The 22,782-nt window shown below is 57.0% G+C and overlaps 1 protein-coding gene across 1 annotated transcript in view; it reads left to right on the forward strand.

Moving 5' to 3' along the window:
* PPP1R37 (protein phosphatase 1 regulatory subunit 37) overlaps window positions 1-22,782 on the forward strand; it is a 40,629-nt gene that overhangs the window by 13,439 nt on the left and 4,408 nt on the right. The window contains exons 2-7 of the mRNA XM_031033758.2: window positions 19,215-19,312; window positions 20,664-20,709; window positions 20,959-21,059; window positions 21,763-21,882; window positions 22,336-22,486; window positions 22,582-22,737. Coding sequence (XP_030889618.2) covers window positions 19,215-19,312; window positions 20,664-20,709; window positions 20,959-21,059; window positions 21,763-21,882; window positions 22,336-22,486; window positions 22,582-22,737 — 672 coding nt within the window. The remainder of the gene's footprint in view (window positions 1-19,214; window positions 19,313-20,663; window positions 20,710-20,958; window positions 21,060-21,762; window positions 21,883-22,335; window positions 22,487-22,581; window positions 22,738-22,782) is intronic.

Consider the following 22,782-nt stretch of genomic DNA (forward strand, 5'->3'; position numbering starts at 1 on the left):
CCCCCCCCCCCCCCCCCCCCGCCCCAAAACCCTGCACCGCTTAGCCATCACCCTCCCCAGCTCGGGCAACGGCTGATCTGCTGTCTGTTTAGATTCCGGACATTTCATATAAATGGAATCATGCACTATGCAGCCTTTTGTGTCTGGCTTTTTTCATTTCGCTTGATGTTTTTGGAGCTCACCCACATTGTGGCATGTGTCAGAACCTCATCCCTCGTTGCTGAAGAACGTTCCACTGTATGGCTGCATCACGTTTTACTTCTCTCTTCATCTGTTGGTGTACATTTGGGTTGTTTGCACTTTCTGGCTATGATGAATAATAATGCTGTGGATGTTAAGGTACAAGTTTTTGTGTGCACTTACGTTTTCATTTCTCCAGGAATGAAATTGCTGGGTCACGCGGTGGCTCTGTTTAACCATTTGAGCAACTGCCACACTTGGTATTCCCCTCCCCAGCACATGAAGGTTCTGATTCCTCCACACCCTGGTTAATGTCGTCGTCGTCGTCTTCTTCTTCTTTCTTTCTTTCTTTCTTCCTTCTTCTTCTTCTTTTTTTTTTTTTTTTAAGTACACTCTACTCCCAACATGGGGCTCAGACTCACAACCCTGAGTTAAGGAGTGATCAAGAGTCGCATGCTCCACTGACTGAGCCAGCCAGGCGCCCCAGTGTCTGTCCTTTTGATTCTAGCCACCCTAGAGGGTGTGCAGTGGTATCTCATTGTGGTTTTGATTTTCATTTCCCTGATGGCTCGTGATGTCGAACATCTTTTCACATGCTTATCATCGGGCACTTGTGTATCTCCTTTGGAGAAATGTCTGTTCTGATCCTTTGCCCATTTTAAAATTGGATTGTCTGTCTTTTTATTACTGAGTTGTAAGAGTTCTATATATATTCTAGATGCAAGACTCTTATTGGGGAAATGATTTGCACCACCTGGAATGTTTTCAACATTAAATGCCAGAGCATTTCCTTTCCATCTCTTTTCTATAGCTAGATGCATTGCCACAGCTAGATAAAAATAAACTGGGAGCTTACTCTGTATACGTTTGAATATCCCGTTTTCATTTTCTCATTTTTTAAAAAGCAGGATTAAAATACATCATTGGGCCATTGTAATTACTTGTAGCCATTTCCGCATTGCTGAGCATTTGGGTCCTTTCCCATTTTCAGTAGCATAAATAATGCAGTGATGTTCATCCTCGTCCATAAATCTTGATGTTCATTATGGGGAGCTTTCTCAGAAGAAATTCTTAGAAGGTGGTTTTATGAGGTCAGAGGGTAGGAACCGTTGAAACCTTAGATAAGATACCATCTGTGCCCGCCTAGGACTGTAGGCCTGGAGTGACAGGACTTGGTTTTCTCTCTTGATTTCTTTTCTTTTTTTCTTTTTTTTTTTTGATGAATGCATGAATAATATTTGCATTGGGGTATCTTGATGCCAAGATGGTGTCTTGTTTTTTTTGCGGGGGGGAATTTTTTAGAGAGAGCATGAGGGAGGTCGGCAGGGGCAGAGGGAGAGAGAATCTTAAGCAGGCTCCAAGCTGTGCGTGGAGCCTGCCACGGGGCTTGATCTCACGACCCTGAGATCACAACCCAAGCCAAAATCAAGAGTCAGACGCCCAGCCGACTGGGCCAACCAGGCGCCCCAGTGGTGTCTTGTTTTAATGAGCATTCTTTGGACTGGTAGTTAAACCTATTTATCGTTATCTTGTTACATTCTTTGGGAGTTCCTTCTTCATGCTCTTTGCCCGTTTTTGTTTTGGGACCTTTTGTAAGGACTCCTTCCCTATTGAAAATAATTGGCTCTTTGGAATTTTATTGTACTGGTGTATATTTTCCCTCGTGTATCATTGGCCTTGCCCGAAAGGGTAGGGAGCAGAGCAGGACGCCTCTTTCCTTCTCTCTTTTTTTGTTCTTTTAAAGAGTTTATTTTTAAGTAATCTCTGCACCCAACGTGGGGCTCAAACTCATAACCCTGAGACAGGATTGCACGCTTCACCCACTGAGCCAGCCAGGCGCCCTCTTTCCTTCTTAAAAAGAATCCTTTTCTCCCTTGCTCTTTCACTGGATCTGCATAGCAGGGCGTCTGTCCCAGCTGGAGCGGCTCTGGGTGGAGGAGCTCTGGTGGCCGGGTCTGAGAGCAGAAGAGGCGGTATCAGCCTGGGTCCTCAGGGTGGTGCATCGTAAGAGCAGGGCGCTTTAGTGGCGACCAGGCCAGGGCCAAGCAACAGTAGATTATAAAGATGATCCCTGTAAACACAACTGCAGCCACTGTTTGCTGAGCACCAGGCTGAGGGACCTGGTGAAGCTCGTGGGGCCCTTCATTTTGTGACTTGGAGCCATCAGTCACTTCCGGAGGTCGTGCTCCTTTGCAGAAGGCAGCCCTGTCTTGGTCCCTGGACATCCAGTCTGCTACAGCTGCAGGGGCTCAGCAAGTCCCGAAGCCCAGAGTCCAGCTCCTCCCGCGGCCAGGGCCACCATGATGTCAGCACCCCCACGGGTGAGGGTCCTTTTTATCATATGCCATCACCCCTGAGCAGCTCCCCAATCCCTGTAGAATACCATTTCCTGGCCCTGCGGGATGCGGTTCCCGCTCACGGCTCCTGCCTCGTCTCATGCCAGCCCCCTTGATCCCTAGGTTTTGCTCCACATGCCAGGCCTCTGCACTGCCTCTTTTCTCTGCCTGGGAGGGTTTCCCCATCTTTGGTGTGCTTACTGTTTGTTTACATCTGCTCACTGTCCTCTGCCCCCCCCCCCCCCCCCCCCCCCCGCCGTGCCCCTGTGTAAGCGGCTTGGGAGGGGATGTGTGATGGTCACGTTCCCCGGGGCAGACCTGGCATCTAGAACAGGGCCTGGCCCAGAATAGGCACTAGAGGAATATTTGAAGGAATGAATCTCTGACTCTTAACTCATCGTTGAGGTTTCAGCTTACATGTTCTTTTCTCTTACAGGTTTGTCCTAGCTCCTCCTTCCAGTCTAAGTTTGCATGCCCCTATTTTTCCTATAAGAGTGTTTTTTTCTAATAACTTGCTGTTTTTAATTGTATGTCTATTTGTCTGTCTTCCTAGCAATTACTCCCTGGGGGCAGGGATCAGAATGTTTTGTTTTCCGTTGCCTGCCCAGCCTATGTCATTTGGTAGAAAATTGAGGAATAAATATATCCTTTAGTTACCAAATGACCTCATGAAGGTAAGCGGTGTTGCTCACCTTCTGTAGATGGAGAAGCTCAGGTTGGGCAACAAGAAGTTCCAGGCACCCAGTTTCCATCCCCAGAGCCTTTGCTGGGCCAGTAAACAGCTCACAGTAACTTGATTTTAATTCTCAACTCAAACTCCCCCAGTGCCTCCGCATCCAGCTGGCCATCTGGTGCCCCTGACCGGAAGCCTGAGGCGGGCAGCCTGAAATAGCCCACTTGGTTCTGGCAGGGCTGGTTGTCCCCTGATGGGCACCGGCTTTCTCAGAGGCCCCTTTCACCGAGCTTGGCCCATGGCCTACGTGGGATTTCAGTGGGTGGCAGTGATAAGAAGCTGTGCGCCACTGGGTGACTTGCAGACCTTTTTCAGGCACATCGGCGCCCCCGGACGTGTGCTGGGTTCCTTGCCCGTTTGCTTCATTTGACCCTGATGGTGACCTTCAGTTCCCCAGAGGCACCATCAGTTCTGTCTCCGCAGAGTTTTTGCATGTGCTGTTCCCTCTGCTGCTACGCTCTTCTCCCTCCCTCTGCTTTTTTAAATTATTGTTATTAAATTCTTTTCTGGGCATATGAACTATATGTGTAACATACATGTAAGTGTTAAAGTGTAATGTAATGAGGACCTCTGAGCCTACCTTCCAATTTAGGGATGAGAACATTGCCATTAACTCACCTCTCCTTCTGGGGCGGGGGGCACAGAACTCCGAGACTACTATCCTGAATGTCTGAATGTTATGACTGTCGTGCCTTGTGGGGTTTGTGTGTGTGTGGTTTTTTTTTAAGATTTTATTTTTAAGTAAGCTGTACACCCAACGTGGGGCTCAAACTGACAACCCAAGATCAAGAGTCATGCTCCTCTGACTGAGCCAGCTGGGCTTCCCAATTTTTAAGTTTTATTGTGTATATGTATGTGTGCCCGTGCACACACTGAAAAATACGGTGTTTAGTTTTGCTTGTTTTCGAGTTTTATAAAAATGGTGTTGGGGTGCCTGGGTGGCTCAGTCGTTAAGCATCTGCCTTCGGCTCGGGTCATGATCCCAGGGTCCTGGGATCGAGCCCCACGTCGGGCTCCCTGCTCGGCGGGAAGCCTGCTTCTCCCTCTCCCACTCCCCCTGCTTGTGTTCCCTCTCTCGCTGTCTCTCTCTCTGCCAAATAAGTAAAATATTTTTTAAAAAAATGGTGTTGCATCATGAGTGGACTCCTGGGTCTTGCTTTTCCTCTCAACATTGTGTTTCCCATTTTCATCCGTGTAGGTGCTCTAGAATCTTCCACTGTCTGACCATGCCTCAGATTGTCCATTGTGCTGTTTCTGCTTTTCAGTATTACAAACTGGTGCAGCTGTGAACTTTCTGGTACATGACACCTGGGTTGTGAGCAAGAATTTGTCGAGGGCATAGACGTAGGAGTGGGATTGCTGGTTGTAAGTTGGTGGATCCACGCAGCTTTACAGGTCATGGCAGACTCTCCAGTGGGTCTTCCCTCTGTTACTTGGCTACTCGTTCTCCCTGGCTCTCCTTCCCACCTGTCTGGGGAGCACCTGCCTTGTGCCAGGTACAGTTGTGTTCTGGAGCGCAGTGGTGAAGGCCACTTGGTTCCTGCATGTGCATGACCAGTGGTATTAGGTAGTTCTCCCACGAAGCCCTCTCTGACCGCTAGACGGGGTCAGGCACTCTCCTGGGCTCCCCTGCCCCAGCCCTGCCCACTCTGGGTTATCACTGTCTGGAGATGGGTCTCTGCCCCCTACTGGACTGGGAGCCCTGTGTGGGCAGGGATGAGAGCTATTTTGGATGCTGTGTCCAGCATCACTCCACAGAGTGGGGCGCAGAGCAGGTGTTCAGTGAAGGATCTGTGGAGTTACTGCTGAGACACTCACCCTTGAGGCAGGTGGGATTAAAAGGAAGAAATGGTGGGGCGCCTGACTGGTGGAGGATGTCGCTCTTGATCTCGGGGTCGTGAGTTTGAGCCCTATGTTGGGTGTAGAGCTTACTTAAAAATTTTTTTAAAAAGAGCAAGAAATGGAGTCCAGGATCCAGTATGTGTCAGAGGTGGACCTGAGCCCCAGGCCCATTTGGCCCAAAGCGCAGCATGTCTCCAGGGGGCTGAGCACACAAGATGCTTGGATGTGTGCTCGGCCCTGTGGCAGACAGAGAGGATACAGCCTTCGCCCTTGGCAGCTTCGGGTCGAGTCACTGCCCGACCGCTGGCTCCTGACAGTGTGCGGGGCCGGGGCAGAGGTGCCTTGAGAAGTGTGAGGTCCCCCCAGTCCTCTGGGAGTTCGAGAGCGGGCGTGGATGTTCTCTTGAAGAGCGCTGTGAGAGCCCTCACACAAAGTGGACAAGGCAGGAGCCGTACAGTCCCAGAGGACGGTCGGGGCTGGGCAGGGTCACTGTGGCTTGAGGATCACTAACACCAGGAATCATCCTGCGCTGTTGGCAGAGCACCCGTCGGGGGCCGGCGGGGCGCTGAGCGCTCTGCGTGCTGTGGCTTGTTCTCTCCTTCCCATAGCCCATGAGGGAGGTAGGATTGTTGCCCCATTTTACAGATGGGGGGGACCCTGAGACTCAGAGGGTAAGTCCAGCTCACCTGGAGGCCCGCCCTGGGAGCCTGGCAGCTCGCGGGCCTGCCTGGAGCACCTGGTGGAGGGCTGTCCCTCCCGTGCACCTGACTCCTCGCTGTAGAGCCGTGAGATCGGAAGCAGCAGCTCCCTTTCACAGACAGGTAGACTGAGGAACAGAACTGCCAGGCCCCCAGCGCCACAGGCGCACCTGAGTGGGAGGCCGTGAGCCCGGGCGGTTCCTCCGCCTCCCCCGTCCCTGCGCCTGCTTTCCAGCCACTCTGTTGGTGCTCACTTGTCCCCACGTCTTCACTTTAGCACCCGCAAGAGCCCAGCCCTGGGTAAATATTTGCCTACGGGCCAATGGGAGCGTGTGTCACCAGTGCTTCTGAGCCGGGTGGCAGGGGACAGGTGGAGGCAGCGAGTGGGGGGCAGGTGCACCGTGAGCCTCTGGCTGGGGCTGATGGCGTCGTTTGCCCTTTGCTTATCCGGCTCCCGCCCCGAGCTGTTGCCGAGGTGTCAGGCCCTGGCCCAGTGATGACAGCGGCCACTGTTTACCAAGCAGCAACCAACCCCATGCCAGACGTTTTACAGGTGATCTCGGTGGTTGCTTCTAGAAGCCTCTGTTGGGTGTATGTGTCTCGGTCTCATTGGCTCCATTTTCCAGATGAGGAGACTCAACCCTAAAGAGATTAGGGCCCTCTCCTGGGACAGTTGGGGTCCGTTTAAGTTGTCAGGGCCAGAATTCACTTGGAGCTGTGTGAGGTAAATGAGGGTGTTCACTGGGAGGACATGGGGTCCTCTGCCAGTTCCCAGGGGTTCTGAAAGCCAACAGGAACCAGGACTAGGTACCAGCTGCCTGGGCCACATGCACTTGTGATTTGTTTCTCTTTTTATCCGGTCGTGGGCCAAAGAAGCCTGGCCTTCCAGGTGGCCAGGATAGGACTGATCAGTCCAGGTGCCTCCCCCGTGCAGTTCGTGCGGGCTTAGCAAAAATCCACATCCTTCCTGTCCAATGGAGCCTGCAAGGGCCTATGTCACCCTTGTGGGGGCAGGGGGAAGATCTTAGAGAAGGGTGCCTGGGCCCTGCAGACACTCCAGTGTGATGAGACTCTGAAGGCCATGCCCTCAGCCACCAGGCTGTACTGTTCCTCAGGTGGAAAATGACTAGTGTCCTCAGATGTACACATCCCCTTGGGAGCCCCTTCCAGCTGGGGGCTCACGGAGGTTACAGAGGACCCCCACGTACATCCCGGCAGAATGCCCTCGGTTAGTGGGGCAGTCTTGGTTGGGCACTTGTGTTTTGTGGATGTCATTAGTCTCTACTCACCATGGGATTGGATGTGTTTTCTTGGTGGTTCTGCCAGCCAGCCAGCCAGTATTGAGCTCTGTGCCCAGGCCTGTGCTGGGGACACAGCGGCGGCCAAGACAGACCTGGCCAAGCAGCCAGCGGAGCCATTATAGACAGACAGAAGCATGTGGAAGGGAATGAGCCAAGGGCTGGGATAGAGAATAAGGAAGTGAAGCCGATGGGTGGGTCCTGTTTGCGTAAGAATATTGAACGTCACAGCTGTTCCATGGGGCTGGGTCACCCCCTACCCCACGCCTGATGAGCTGAGCTTTGAAGGCACGGTCCGCTCTGTTCTAGCTGTGTGTCTTCGGCGAGTGCTTCTCCCTCCCCCCCACCCCCCACCTTGGTTTCCTCTTCTGGAAAAGGTGGGGGAGGGGTATCTGTACCCTAAATGGTGGTTGTGACCAGCAAGGTGGCAAAATGTGTTAAAAGCAAGGACTGGAGCCAGACTGTTGGACTTGAATCCTGCCCCCTCCCTTTACTGGCTCTGTGACTGTGGGCAGGCTTCTTAATTTTCCCTTGCCTCAGTTTCCCATTCGAAAAATAGGGATAACCTACCTCAGAGAGTTGTTGAAAGCGGTAAGTGAAGTAACATATGTAAAATGCTACATAAGTGATGGCTATAGTTAGTGGTAATAATTTAGAATTAAAAGTTGCCTGTCATACAGCTGGGATGTGGGTGTTTAGTGTGCGCAGTGCCCCTGGGGACCCAGGGATTGGGGCGTTGACTTCCCCCTTCATCCAAGAGCACCACTGACCTTATCAAGCTCCTGCTGTGTGTGAGGCTCTGTTGGGGGCCTGAGGTAAGTCCTGTGGTCTGCCTTCTTCCTCTGCCCCACCAGACTCGGAAAGCTGCAGGTGTTCTCTGATCTCACGTGTTTCTGTAACAGGATCTTCATTCAGTTGGGCCAAGTGGCTTGGAAGGTCAGGATGGGGGGGGGGGCGGGGGATTGGGGCAGGCCCATGGCACCTGCCATCTGTGCCCTTCACTGGAGTGGGCAGGCTCTCCCAGGGCCCTGCCCCTTCCTGGCTGCTTGTGCAAGCCCAGCCCAGCCTGCCCCCTGCAGCTGGCCGGCCACATGCAGCTCCTGGCAGGCGGCAGGCAGGCAGCGTGGAGAAGAGCCGCTTGCCTCCCGGGAGGGGGCAGGGAAGAGCACGAATCACCCACAGGCTGAGGCCATCTCCCGTCCAGTGCAGTTGGGGTGTCCTCCCCTTTGTCCCGTGGGTCCCTGGGGAGAAGGGAGGGGAGGCTTTGCCCCCCACCACAGAGCAGTCATTTACTGCAGCGAGGTCCCTGGAGCCCTGTCAGCGGGAAGGGCGCGCTCTGCTGGGGAAGGTACCGTGGCTCAGCTGCAGCGTGACCCGCACACTCCCCTGGTCCCTCTGAGCTACTGAAAGGCTGATGGGGATGGAGGAAGCTTGCATGATTGTTCACTGGGAAGAATTGCTCATGACCACTGTGCCTTCGTTTTTCCTGGGGAGTCACAGGCAGAGGTTTTTCCAAGTAGGCGGGGCTTCCAGAAGTCCGCACCTGGCCCTCTACCCACTGGCTGCTCCCCTCCCCTCTCTCTGGGCCGTGTCCCCGCCCCACTGTAGGTCCAGGCCTCTTTGCACCCAGCGGCTGTCCCCAAGAGTCCCCTCTAGTATGCTGATCTATGCCAGGTCCTGGAAGGAGCGCCCAGCCTGGCAGGATTGGGGGTCGTCCCCCAGGGGCAGTGGCTTCAAAGCCCAGGGCATCAGGGGTTGTAACTGACATGGGCAAGGGCGCATTTCACTTTCTGTTGTGGCTTTGGGGGCAGCCGTGAGGCCCAGTGAAGGGGCAGAGTGCCTTCATGCCCGGATTCTTGAGCTGCTGCACTTGCTACTCCATCTCTGTGTTAGTTGTGTTAGGTTTTTGTTTTTGTTTTTGTTTTTAAAGTAATCACTACACCCAACGTGGGGCTTTAACTCACGACCCCGAGATCAAGAGTCTCACGATCTGCCGACTGAGCCAGCCAGGCGCTCCTGTGTTAGTTTGCTTTTTAACAGTGAGCACGGAGTTTTATTTTCACTGTTTCATGAAAGGTAGCATTCACGAGCACACTGTTTGGACCTAGCTTTTTTCCGTTGGGCGTATCTTGGCTATTGTTCCCTGTTGGCTCAGAGCAAGTGTCCTCATTCTCTCTGGCTGCAGAGTTCCGGTCCCTGAGCGGACCGGGTCTTTATCGGCTGCTCCCCCGTTGCTGGGTAGTGCTGTCGGGCACCGTTCTGCAGGTGCACGCGGTCCTGCAGTGAATCACCGGAGAGGCATATACCTTTGCATCTTGGCAAGGGTATATCTGTAGGCTGCGTCTCCAAGGGTGGAATGGGGGGGGTCAAAGGGTATCTGCATTTGGATTTTGGAATTCTGACTGGCATTGCCAGGTTGCCTGCGGAAGGGCTTGTGCCGGTTGGCATATTCAGCAGCCGCTTGAGGGCATGCCTGCTTCCCAGTGTCACCAGTAATGCTGTCCAGCGTGTGGGCGTTGGCCTGTCTGGTAGGTAGAGAATGGTGTTGGCATACTTTTGTTTCCTTTGTATCTTCCCTTATTCTCAGATCACAGAGTGTTTGAGTGTTAAAACTCGGCTTTCTGCTTTGGGGAACAGACTGAAAGAGGCCGTGCTGGTGGCTGGCGTGGAGACGTGGGTAAGAGCCCACAGCGAAGCCAGCCCGGTGGTCAGGAAGGCAGCCGTGGAGACCGGCAGATGAGGGCCAGACCCTCCCTCTGCTTTCAGTTGGAAAAGTGTCCTTGGGCGAGTCACTTCGCACCTCCAGACCTCTTCTGGGAAGCTTCCCAGGGCTGTTGGGAGGCATAAACGAGATCGGGCTTGTAAATCAGGCTGGGAGTCGGGGCAAGGTGATGGCTCCTCAGAGCACCAGAGAGGCTCCTCAGGCTGCCCGTGTGCCCAGAGGGGCGTGGGGAGGGGCTTGGGGGTGGGGACAGGGCAGCTCTGTCTGCACGTGGGCAGCATAAGATGCCTGGCTCTGAGGGGACAGGGACCGCACGGCAGAGGTGGTGGGGCCTCAGGTGCCCGGGGCTCTGCCTCCTCCCTGTGTCAGGCTGCAGGAGGCTTTGCGTTGCTGTGCCCCTGTGCTGCCCCCTGCCCCCACTTTGGGGCAGCCCAGGCCATGGGAGGGTTGTGTGTGGCATTTCAGGAGTGCAGGAAGGAACTAGATGCCTGATGAAGATGCTTGGAGGGCATTTGCCCAGATCAGCTGGGGGCTAAGCATGTGCTCACCCATGACCTCATCACAGCTATATCCTCACTGCCCCCATGCGGGTGCCCAAGAGAGAAGGAACCTTCCCTGAGTCCACCCAGCTGGCCTGGGTGGAACTGGGGACTCAGACTCCTTTTCTTTTGCCTCCAGAGACCCACTCTTTGCCCCACCTCTGTTCATTGTTCTAGCAACAAATGTTTATTGTGCACCTACAGCGTGCCCTGTGCATACCCTTCTGGGGATGCTTCAGTGAACAAAAGCAATAAAATCCTCCTCATTGTCTCGTAAGCAGAGTATAAAGCTTTATTAGGTCGTGGGAAGTGCCACACAGAAAATGCAGCAGGATACAGGCATGGACAGTGACAAAGGGGACTGTTTATTTAGGGTAGTCAGGGAAGGCCTCTGAGGAGGTGATGTTGGAGCAGAGACCCGAAGGCAGGCGGGGAGGGATAGAGCCATGGAGATAAAAGGTGAAAGAGCGCTCTGGGCGGAGGGTAACAGGTGCAAAGGCCCTGAGGCGTTATGAACAGACACCTCTGTCACTGACAAGGATTGAGTAGGGACCTTGACTACTGCGCCAGTTCTGCTCTCCTGCCTCTTCTGCGTATAGGCTTTGCCGCCCACGGTTCTAGGATGACACCCCCATCCCATGCTTGGTGACTGAGACCCTCCATGGGTGCCCCCCACCTCCTCTCACACACCCTAGGCCCTCCTGAGCATGTGGCTCACTGTTCAGGTGCACTGCGCAGTCTCCATGCCTGTACCTGTTCACAAAATTCCCTCTGCCCAGGATGCCTTTCTCTCTGCTGTCTCACTCTTCAAGTCCTCGCTGAGACTTTTCTAGGTGTTCCTTTCCAGCAGATCCCAGTCTGCCCATCCTCCCTGCCTCCATGTTCCCTCCCTACCCTCTGTTACGGCCTGTGGGGCTCCTCTGTGATGGCTTTCGGTTTTGTCTCCCTGACCATGCAGGGAGGCTCTGGGATAGGGTGGGGCGGGGTGGGGGAGATCAGTGGCTACTTATTGTGGGGGGGGGTGGAGGGGAGAGGGCTGTCCCGGGACGAGAGCACACCAGGCTGGCCCCACACCTGTGCGTCTCATGCTCAGCCACTGCAGCCGCTCGGGTCTCAGCAGGCACTGTGAGGAGCCCCGGAGGGTGGCTCTGCTAAGGGACAGGACTGGCTCTCCAGATCCCGGCAGCCCTAAAGAGAAAGAGGAATCCTTCTGGCAGCCTCCCTGACCTGATATTAGAGAAGGCTGCATTTCTAGGCCCCCAAACCAGTCGGTCCAGACTGCGCTGAGGGCCTGAGGACCTCCAGGCACCAAGGTGGGTGGGGGGAGGACACTCCTGCCTTTGACCATCCCTCCGCCTCCTCCCTGCTTCGTGACTTAGGAGAGCATTTAGCGTCACGAGAGGTCTCCTCCTCTGTGTGGTGGGCAGTGGGCTGGCGCGCTCCGCTCTGCAGCATTATGGCGAGGATGAGCAGCTCAGCGTGCAGTGCCTGGCGGAGCGCCTGGTAGGGAAGCGGCTGAGCTAAAGAGCAGCTCCTGCCGTTCTGTGCAAGGAGCGCTCTGTCACAAAATGAGTAGTTGCTGGCAGGGCCTAGGGCCCGGCCCCTCTCACCTCCCTCCAGGCTTCCTGGTCCAGGAGGCCCTCGTCCAGGCCTCCACAGTAGTCTCTCCCCACGGAACCGGTGGGCCCCTCCTGCTCAGAGGCCTAGTACAGCAGCCAGCTGTGAGCTCGTCCCTCTGTCTGCCACTCCCTCCCCCCGTCTTGGTGCCTTCTCTGTGCCTGGCACAGCCTGGACCGCACCCCTGGCCTGTCTTCCCAGGGCTCTCAGTTCAGTGGAAGGAGACAGGCCTGTCTCCAGACAGTGACAGCTCAGAATGGGCAGGGCCAAGATGGGGAAACCTAGAGAAGGGGGCCTGACCCGGTCTGCAGGTCAGGTAGGACTTCCTGGAGGAGGGGACATCTGTGCTGAGAGTTGACCTGAGAGGGGGGAGGGAGGGTATGAGGTGTGTGGAAGCACTGGGCCTTCTGGTAAGAAGAGTTGGGGGTGTGGCTGGAGCACCGTGCCCAGGGGGAAGGAAGGGGCCATGGACAGAGCTTAAAAGGGGCCTCTGAGAGCTGTCTCCCTCCTGACTATCTCGTCTTAGCTCTGGGGTGTTCTGGGGTGTTCGCATCGCCCTCCTAGGGCATACCTGCCTCCACCCTTCAGCAAGGACCCCCAGAGGGTGGGGGCCAGGTCAGAGCCATCCCCGTCTCCCAGTGCAGCACAGAACTTGGCATGTGGTAGGCCTCGGGAGGTATTTGCTGAATGAATGGCAAGATGGCACCTTAGTTGGAATTCTCCTGGATAAGAAGCTGAACTCCAAGGAACTGAAGGAAAAAGGGAACATTTGTTGGATATGGACCTGAGGAATCCTGAATGGTCAGGCTTCAGGCCTGGCTGGGTCCAGGATCTCAAACGTCTGAGCCCACCTTTCCTCTGAGTTGGCTGGGGAGGCCCTCTCCTCCTGGTGGATGCCAGGATGGCCACCAGCAGCTCCAGAAATGAGAGGTAACCTCAGCCCCAGCCCTGCAGAGGAGAGCTCTTTCTGCACGGTTCCAGCATGGCCCTGGGACTGGCTGTGGCTGCTTCCATGAGGGTCAGCCACGGGGCTGTGGACTGACCACTGTCCACCCCTGGAACCTTTGGAGGGGGCGGTGGGGAGTGGAGGTAATGAGGATGGTCCCACTGGGGTCCCGGGATGGCACCGGGAGGGTGGCCGGGGAAGCAGGCCATTCAGTGCTTTGACCGGCATCCAGGCCAAGGCAGTGCTCCCTGGGAGGACAGGTTGTGTGTCTGACACAAAGTCGGCCTCACCGCGTCCACGGTGCGGTTGTGGGTTTGTAGGCCTGCCTGTGCCTTGAACACCAGCCGAGTCCCCTCTGAGCCAGGCTTCTACCCCGAAGGTGTGCGCCCAAGTGGCCTGGTTTAGGGCAGGATGGTGTTACACAGACCTCAAGCCATGGGAGCACCAAAGCTTGGGGAGTCATGCAGGAAAGAGCCCCGACAGCCCGGTTCCTGGGTCCCACATGGAGAGATGCCATCCTGCTGGGGCCAGGCCACCCACCTGCCACGAGATTCTTGGTTTCCTGTCTGTCGAGTGGGTGGATGTGATTGTGCCCCTCCCTCGTGGCAGAGGAAGAGCGAGGCAGGCAGCCTCCCAAGTTAGGCTCTGCTGATGCTGCAGGCCAGCCCTGGGAGGTCATGGCTACGTGCTGTGAGCTGATGGGGGGCGATTAGGAAGGGGATTAGAACCCAGGTCCCTGGCTCTGGGCTCCCCCACACTCTTAAACCTCACTTGTCTCCTCTGGTGTCCCCACCCTGGCAGGCTTCTTGTTATTGGGCACAGTGGGCTCCCTGCCCAGGTCTCCAAGAGACCCCGTTCCTATGGAATAGAATCCTCCCCAGGCCTCGAGTAGCTCCTGTCACTGCCCTGTGCCCAGCCCTGGTAGCTCCTGTCTCGGGCAGAGAGCAGAATCCTCACTTCCCAGCTCTGCCCTCCCATGCACTACCTCGTGCTGCCCTGGATCCTGCCGGGCCTGCGCCCACCCTGTTACACCTCCCCCTCCCAGGGGCCACTGCCCACTGCTCTGTAGCTGTCTTGTCCATGTGAAGCCCCAGCGGGGAGAGCTGGGCCCCTGCTCCCTCGCCCCTTCCCTCTCCCCCCATGCTGTTGCTTCCTGGTTTTTGATTCCCACTGGGATGACTTGTGTCTTCTCTCTCCCACCAGCTCCAGGCTGGCAGGGATGGCCTGAGTCATTGCCGCCCCCTGGTGCCCAGCCTCTCCTTGTGTCTCCGGGTGCCTTTGCACCTGTGTGCAGACAAGAGCCCCACACCAGACACACATGTCTCTCTGCCTGTCACCCGATGCCCGGCATTGGATTTCTCTCCCTCCCTTTGTGAGGGCCAGCACAGCTGGGAGGGGGAGGCAGGCTCCGTGTGCCTCTCAGCCTCTTCCTGGGAGACTGGCACGAGCTGCTGGGGCGAGCTACAGAGCCTCACCCCTATGGGAGGTCTCACCCACCAACTGCCGCACAGCAGCATCCCTCCCCGGAGCTCACACTGTGCCCCACCCAGAGTCCAGGGGGGCCCCCAGCCTGCCTCTGCCGCCGGTCCCTTCCTGCTCAGGCCAAAGCAGTATGAGAAGCCCTGCTCCAGTGTCAGACCAGCGTGGGTCTGGCTGTGTGTTCCAGTCCCGCCTCTCCTGGCCCCGGGACCTCGCACAGACGACTTGCCCTTTCTGAGCTGGCCTCTCCTTTTTAGGAAATGGAGTCGTAACTCTGCCAGCCTTGGATCTCCGAGCTGGCTAAGAGAACCTGTGCCTAGAAAGTAACTCAGCGTCGGGCCTCCCACAGTGAGTTCCCAGTACCTGGAAGTGGTGCCCACCATCTGCGACCTCTGTCCAGTCGTGCCTCCTGCTCAGACCTGGCACCATGTGGCTGCTTAGCAAGTGCCCTCACGTGTCATCTCCTGAGACCCTGCAGATGTCCCTTTCAGAGAGGGGAAGCGGTGGTCGCGATTGTCAGTCACAGCCTCACCAGGTCAAGGACAGCTCTTATCCCAGGCCAGTAGCTCCGGATCCACCTTCCCTGGCAAGCAGGCACGTGCTCTCCCTTACTTGCCGCCGTCCCCTCCTCTCTGACAGCCACTTGAACTCCAGCCCCTGCTTGAGTGGGACCTTCAGGGCATTGGACTTGGGAGTTGAGTGAACATGTTTGAGCCCTGATCTGACATGCACACGCACACGCACACGCACGCATGTCCCCCCTGCTCCCACACATGCGCGTCCACCTGGCCTCACCAGCCATTCCGTAATGGGCAGGTGCTTGCATGCCTCTTCTGGTCCCTGCCTTCCAGCGGGGGAGAAAACACGGCTGTGACGGGTTTGTGTGCACCCATGAGTATGCTAAGCGCTGGTCGGGGAGGGATGAAGTCGTACTCTGTCACCAGAGGTAGCCGAGGAGTTAGTCACCCTCGCCCCATTTTAGGGATAAGGTGATGGAGGCACAGAGGTGAAATCGCTTTGCTCAGCATCAGAGTTTTAAATTCGGAGTCAGGATCCAACCCCAGGCACTCTGGCTCCAGAGCCCGTGTTCTTACCCACTTTGTGAGACCGCGTGTCTCAGGTGGGGGAGCCCCGGGTGGACGGGGAGGGAGGCAGCAAGGACTCCTCAGGCCACTTCAGCAGCTGTGCCCTCACTCTGCAGCCTCTAGGGTGGGCCGGCCAGCTGGGGGAGCTGCTCACTGACTCGTGCCCGCCGTGGTGAGGCCTGTGTGGTTCCTTAAGGCTGTGGAAGCCCGGGGTGGATGACCCCAGGCTGGAGGCCCCACACCGGGTCTGGGGAGCTTTGTCTCTCTCAGTCCACGCGCCTCAGACCTTCACCCTGTTCTCCCCTTGACCATTTCGCCGCAGCATCACAAGCGAACGGATGTGCGGAGGGGCCAGGCCTGGGGTTCTGCTGGCTTATGGAGAGCTGGGCGTGGGGCCCGGCACGGCGTGAGCGCCGTCTACATGCTCCGCCGCGGTCTTTTCTCGGCACCACCATGCTGCTGTTACCTTACCACTTTTTCTTAAATTGGTTCAGTTTTGTTTTACGTGAATATGTATCATCTCATTCCCAAACAATACGGTAGTTTGTTTTCATTCATCCGTGTATGAAGCCCGTATACGTAATGATTACTGTAAGGTCACTGCCGAGCCACCTGATGCTCTCCTGTGTCCCCGCTGGTGCCGCGCCAGGACTTGGGGCGTGCTGGTGGTGCTGTTGGGGCCATCGAGGTGGGGTGGGGGTGCTCTCGAGCTGCCGTGGACTGGCTGAACACCTCCCTACCCCCTGCTCTTGTGCCTTCAGTGTCTTTCCCCAGTGCTGTCCCCTCTCGAAAGCGCGTCTCAGCTTGAGAGGGGAGTGACGAAGCTGCAGTTGTTATTCCTGTCACCAGGGGGCGCTAAGTCACTCCGGGCCTGAGGGGCTCTCCCACTTCTGGGAATATGTCCACTCCTCCTGGCCCCTGTTCTGTTTCCCCTTCTGTAAGTGACTGGGCGGATGCGACCCTTGTGAGCTCTGGCGGTGACCTTGTGTGAGGCTGTGCTGCCTGCAAACCCCACGGACGCCTGGCTGAAGGGGTGGCCGGACGGCAGCTGTGGCTGGCGCGGGGCTGGCCAGGTTAGAGACCCTGGGCTTCAAGCTTACCGGGAGGCTCCTCAGAACAAAGACCAACCCAGTGGGCAGGGCTGGGATGCTGGATCTGGGGTGCCAGAACTGAACACCTAAGGGATTGATTGCAGCTTGAGAGCGTCCTTAGAATTCTTACTTCCTGTAGGCTCTAGGATGCTGAGACGGCTAGTGATGGCACCCCGTGTGCCCACGCCCTCCCTCATTCCCATCTCATGTGACCAGGCCAACCCAGCCTTGGCCCAGGGGCCTTTCTTGAGGTGAGCTTGCCTGGGGGAGCATCTGATAAAGCCTGTGCACCTCTTCTCAGAGTGATGATTTTGTTTTAATTTTTTGTTAAAGTAAACTCTGTGCCCAACGTGGGCCTTGAACTCACCACCCCGAGATCAAGATTTACTTGCTCTACCAACGGAGCCAGCCAGGCACCCTTTGGAGTGATGTTTTTGGGGTTTTTTTTACAATTTTATTTATTTATTTATTATTTATTTATTTATTTGACAGAGAGAGCGCACAAGCGGGGGGCTGGAGCGGGGAGGGAGAAGCAGGCTTCCCGCTGAGCAGGGAAACTGATTTGGGGCTCAATCCCAGGACCCTGAGATCATGACCAAAGGCAGATGCTTAACCGACCGAGCCACCCAGGTGCCCCTGAAGTGATGATTTTGAAAGGCAAAAAATAAAGTAGGATTACAAAGGATATCAAAATACAGTTAGCGAAAAAATTTTTTTAGATTGCAACGCGGTGTTTGCGTTCTTCCTCACTGGTGCAGGAGAGAGCAGCAGCTCTGGTGACTGCCATCTTCAGAGTAGTGATGCGCATTCAAAATCTGCGGCAGCCCATGCACCGTGTGGAAGCACCTGTCGTCCTGGCGATGACAAAGTCGCAGGGTCTGCTAAACACTATTTCTCTTCTCTTCTCTCTCTCTCTCTGTTTTGCCCATGTTAATAAGGAAGAGCTACATTTCATTGTAGTTCATTTAGTGAAAGTAGAGAAGTCATTTTTCTCCCTCACGTGTGCAGAACCCTCGGGGGTCAGCAGACCCAGTTTGGTTGGACCCCCTCAGGCAGCTGCTCGAGCCCTGGGGGCTGCCTTCCCTGGCAGGGCCAGCTCCTGAGCTGGGGGCCACCGGCCGTCAGAGAGCTCCCTCGCTGGGTGGGCAGGAGGTGGCCGCACCGGGGAGGCTGCTGGTCACCTGCAGCTCCGCTCAGGGAGGAAGCGAGGGGGTAAGCTGGGGCCTCTGTCTGCTTCTTTCTTCCAGCACAGCAGGTCCAGCACAGTGGAGAGAAAGCTCTGGAGCCAGGTGCACAACTCTGCCCTGTACCAGCTGCCCAGCCTCAGGGAGGCAGCGTCCCCCCCGTCCCAGACCTCGGTTTCCTCCCCTAGAAAACAGGGTAGTGCTTGATGCGACCTGGAGGGAGAGTCCACTGGGAGATGCTTACCTGGAAGCTTCGACAGGGGCTTCTGCCGGCTCTGAGGGCCAGGCCAGGGTGGCAGCAGGGTGAGGGTAGGCCGAGGTCTCCAGAAGGCCCTCTTCCTACTCCATTCCTTGCCTGCCCTGTCGTCCCCAGGCCCACTCCATTCTGCTGACGCCAAGAGCTTTCTCTGCCCCTCCCCTGCTCGGAGACTTCCCTTCCTGTTCTCCCGGTTGCCCTGGGGCAGAATCCAATATTTCATAGACAAACACCGAAAACAGTATGAATGTCTTGTCCAGTGAATGGATAAACAAAATGTATACATCAGGCATTTACCATGCAGCCCTGTAAAGGGGCCGGAACTCAAAACCCCTGTGCTCCATGAGAGAGGCTGGCCACAAAAGGCCACATACTGCTTACCTCCATCTTTATGAAATGTCCACGGAAGGCAGATCGGTGCAGACAGGCAGGCCAGCCTTGTCTGGAGCGTGGTGATGGGCACCGGGCCTCCCCGGGGCTGTGCTGTGCAGCTGTTGAGCCTGGGCTCCATCCCTTCATTCTGTGAGCACTGCCTGCTCCCCTGGGCACCCGGGCCGCGCCCCGTCTCCTCTGACTGTGCCGCCGTGTCCCCCAGACTGGAGGCCCCGCGCCGAGTAGCTGTCGGGGGATGTTTTTTTTGCTGTTGAGGGTGTTGTTTCAGGAGTGGGGACTCTGAGGCCACATGCATCACAGTTAAGAGCAGAGTTCACTTCCCCACTCCACCACTTACCGGCTGTGTGTCCTTGGGCAAGGTGCTTCACCTCTCTGGGCTCAGCTTCCTCATAGCATCAAAGTACAGATTCATTCTCTCACCTAGGAAAACATACACACACACACACAGATTGAACACCTGCTCTGGGCCTGGCCCTGGGCTGGATACTGTTGGGACAAGGTGGTGACCAGGATAGACCCAGCCCTGCCCTCCCCATTTAGTAGGGGAGACAACCAACAAGCAGAAAAGTTCTGTGATGTTAGTTGTGTGATGTTTGTGCAGAGCTGCTCGAGGAGCCATGGGAAGGTGTGGAGGGAGGGGCTGACTCGTTTGGGGGCCCCGGGGCCACCTCCACAGGGCAGCAGTGGCATCGAGGGGCCTTGACGGGAGGGCAGGACTCAGTGGGTCATCGGAAGGGGCGTTTTGTTGTGGGGGGCGGGAGTGAAGGGGGCCCAGGGTGCGGAGCATCACAGGCCTGGGTCCTCTGTGCCTGCAGCCCAGAACGTGACCGTGGATGAGGTCATTGGTGCCTACAAGCAAGCCTGCCAGAAGCTGAACTGCAGACAGATCCCCAAGCTCCTCCAGCAGCTCCAGGTACCCGGGCAGGGGTGGGGCGCAGTCAGAGCGAGGGGAGGGGGGTGGGGGGGAGGTCCCTGGGGTGAAGCTTTTCTCTCTCTGTCCCCTCCCCTCCCCCCCAGCAGCCTCTGGGCCTCTGGGGTCGGCCCTGAGCAGGGAAGGGTGCACAGGGCACCGCCCCGCCTGGCCACCTAGCCCAGGGCCCGTGTAAATACATCCTGGAAAATCCTCTGTTCAGTCGTAAAAGCGATCAGGCTCTTATGAATGTTTAAACAGTGTGGAATGATATAAAGTAAGAATTTTAACTGTCACTCCCCAAAGAAATTCGGTTCCCCAGGGGAAAAGCCATACGTACGTTTATTCTTTATGGTCTCTATACGTTCTGCATACGCTATTTTTTTTTTTTAAGTTAAAATACTACAGGCATAAAAAGCAAAATCCATTCCTCACTTCTTACTCAAGTCCCATTTCCTGGGAGTCCCACTGTTGGCAGCTTGAGGTTTTCGCCCTCTGGCCCTGCCTGTGCGTTTGTTAGAGGGCAGCTCGCTGTCCAGAAGCCCACAGCCCTAAGGACACGTTCTTCGTCTGCGTGAATGGCTGTGCCCGTGGCGTGTCCCCTGTAGCTGTGTCCCACAGTGCCTTTCCTGCCGCCTGCCCAGCCTGGGCGTGTTGGTAAAGCACCACCTTAGTGCCTTCCCTCCGGATGGGTCATTCCAGAATGTTCCAAGGTCGCTTGTTTCTAGGGTTGCCGCTCCCTCAGACGGCATTGCTGTGAGCAGTCATGCTCGCCACCCAGCTCTGCACCCCAGGGTGAAGGGTTCTCTGGGGCAGTTCCCAGAAGGGCCTGTTGGCAGTTTCAGGGAAAGACGGCCCCTCAGTGTGGGAGCCAGGAGTGTGGGTCCTGGGGGTCCACAGGCTAATGTGTGCGGAGCCCAGAGAACAGAACCTGGCACCCAGTGGGGGTGGGGCTGGGCTCATAGCCAAGGAGGGCCGGGCAGACATCTGACCGGTGCCTTTCCTCCTCCTCACTGAGTGCTCTCTGTGTGGGGCCTGGTGCCCGGCCTGCACCCCCAGGCCTGTCAGCCATCCCCACCTTCGCGCCTGCTTCAGGGCCTTTGTGCTGGCTGCCCCTTCTTGCCTGGAATGCTCCATTCAGCTGGGCCAGAGGGGCGGTGCCCCTACCTGGCCCAGGCCCTGTGGGTACAGAATGCCCCGCTCTCTGAGGCCCTGCACGCCACCCCGACCCCAGAACACTGCCTCACCTCAGAAACGGAGCCAGATCGGACCCTCGCCTGCCCCACTGTCAGGGTCCAGCCCTGCTCCTGAGGGTGTCTTCCTGCCTTCAGCCCTGACCCCTCTGTTTTCCCAGGAGTTCACGGACCTTGGACACCGCATTGATTGTCTGGACCTGAAAGGTGCGTGTCGGGACAGAGGCTGGGACCCCTGGGGAGTGGGCAGGGCCAGAGCCTCTCGAGGTGGGTCTGGGCCGGCAGGTCCTGCCGTAAGAGCAGGTTAGCCCAGGGCAGTGGGGTTCCTGAGAGGTGTGGGTGCCCTCCCTGAGGGGAGGCGGGTGCAGCGAGCCCTCCCTCCGCCCGGAGCCCCCATTTCCAGCCAGCCCCCCAAGCATGCCAGCACGTACAGAGGTGCACTCCATCTCGTCCCAGGTGAGAAGCTCGACTACAAGACCTGCGAGGCCCTGGAGGAGGTCTTCAAGAGGCTGCAGTTCAGGGTCGTGGATCTGGAGCAGACGAACCTGGATGAAGATGTGAGCAGCTCCTGCCACCACCCTGACCTGTTCCCCCAGCTCCCTGGCCCCTTTGAGGTTTAGGGGGAGGGGGCACTGCAGGAGGAAGAGTTCCCCTTTGACAGAGGCTGGGCAGGGCCTCTTGAAGGACAAGATGAGGAGGCAGCTGATGTGACCAGAGTGGATGTGGGGGATATTGGGACTCTGGGGCAGGGCCCAGAAAAGGGGTCTCATAGACGCACCCCAGAGGCAGGGCCTTTGTAAGCAAGAGAGGGACTTGGGGAGCTGGGCCTTAGTGGGGGCAGGTGTGTGGCCACCAGAAACCTTTTCAGGAACCCCCACTGGGGATCACAGCACTTGTAAGAGAGAGTTTGAGAAACATGCAGATAGCATCCTCCCCATTTGGGCCCAGGTGTCCTCACCTCCCCAGACTCAGAGACCACCAGGAGACCTGGGGGTGGGGTCCTGGAGAACTGAGGCCCAGGTACGCCAGGGGCCTGTCCCAGTTCCGGGGTGTATCTGTCAGCCCACCTGCTGGTGGCAGTGGGGTAACAAGTAAGAGAAAGCAGATGGACTTCAGCAGGAAGGGCGAAGTTGGTTCCTGGAACCCAGAGGTGCCAGGGCAACATCAGGGCCCTCCCCACCCCTTAGTTTTTGTCCCCCACCTCCTGGCCTCCTGGGTCTGCCTCAGCCTGAGTCTGAACCCTATTGTCTCGGCCCCCAGGGTGCCTCGGCCCTCTTCGACATGATCGAATACTATGAGTCGGCCACCCACCTCAACATCTCCTTCAACAAGCACATCGGCACCCGGGGCTGGCAGGCCGCTGCCCACATGATGCGCAAGGTGGGCGCCTCTTATCTGTGCCCTCCCCAGGGTAGAAGGGGCTCGACCGCAGAGGGGTCCAGGGTGCTTTCCCAGGACACCCGTCCCTTAGGGCCTGGTTTTCATGAGCCCTCAGAGTGTCGTTGTCCCAATGCCAAGGGGTGCCCTGCCTCAGGCCAACCCTGGCTCCTTTTCTCCTTTCAAGCATCTTTCCTTCTTCTTCACTTGCTCGTAACCCATCCCTGGGAGGTGGCTGTAGTTGCCCCCGCTTCACTCATGTCCGGGGCATCTGCTGCACAGGAGTCTGGGAACTCAGGTGTCACCAGCCCTGCCTGCTCACCTGCAGGACTCCAGGCCGGGCCATCCCTCACAGACACAGTTGCCCCGCTGCACGCTGGGACGTGGGGCTGGGAGATCCCTGGGGACTGGGAGGGCTGGGGCCAGCCTGTTCCAGCCCTGCCCCTGCCCCACCAGACGAGCTGCCTACAGTACCTGGACGCCCGAAACACGCCCCTGCTGGACCACTCAGCGCCCTTCGTGGCCCGCGCCCTGCGCATCCGCAGCAGCCTAGCGGTGCTGCATCTGGAAAACGCCAGCCTGTCAGGGCGACCCCTCATGCTGCTTGGTGAGCTCCGAGGCCAGGGGAGGCGGATCAGTAACATGCTGCCCGCTGGGGGCCGGGGCTCGGCCAGTCACTGTGCTCTCCCCACACTCCCCCAGCCACGGCACTGAAGATGAACGTGAATCTGCGGGAGCTCTACTTGGCCGACAACAAGCTCAACGGCCTGCAGGACTCGGCCCAGCTGGGCAACCTGCTCAAGTTCAACTCCTCCCTGCAGATCCTGGACCTCCGTAACAACCATGTGCTGGACTCAGGTGTGTGAGAGGCCTGCCCACGCCCACCCCGCTCCAGCCACTGAG

Source organism: Leptonychotes weddellii, chromosome 16 (assembly GCF_054177405.1).
Source record: "Leptonychotes weddellii isolate Sample4059 chromosome 16, ASM5417740v2, whole genome shotgun sequence".
NCBI lineage: Eukaryota > Metazoa > Chordata > Mammalia > Carnivora > Phocidae > Leptonychotes > Leptonychotes weddellii.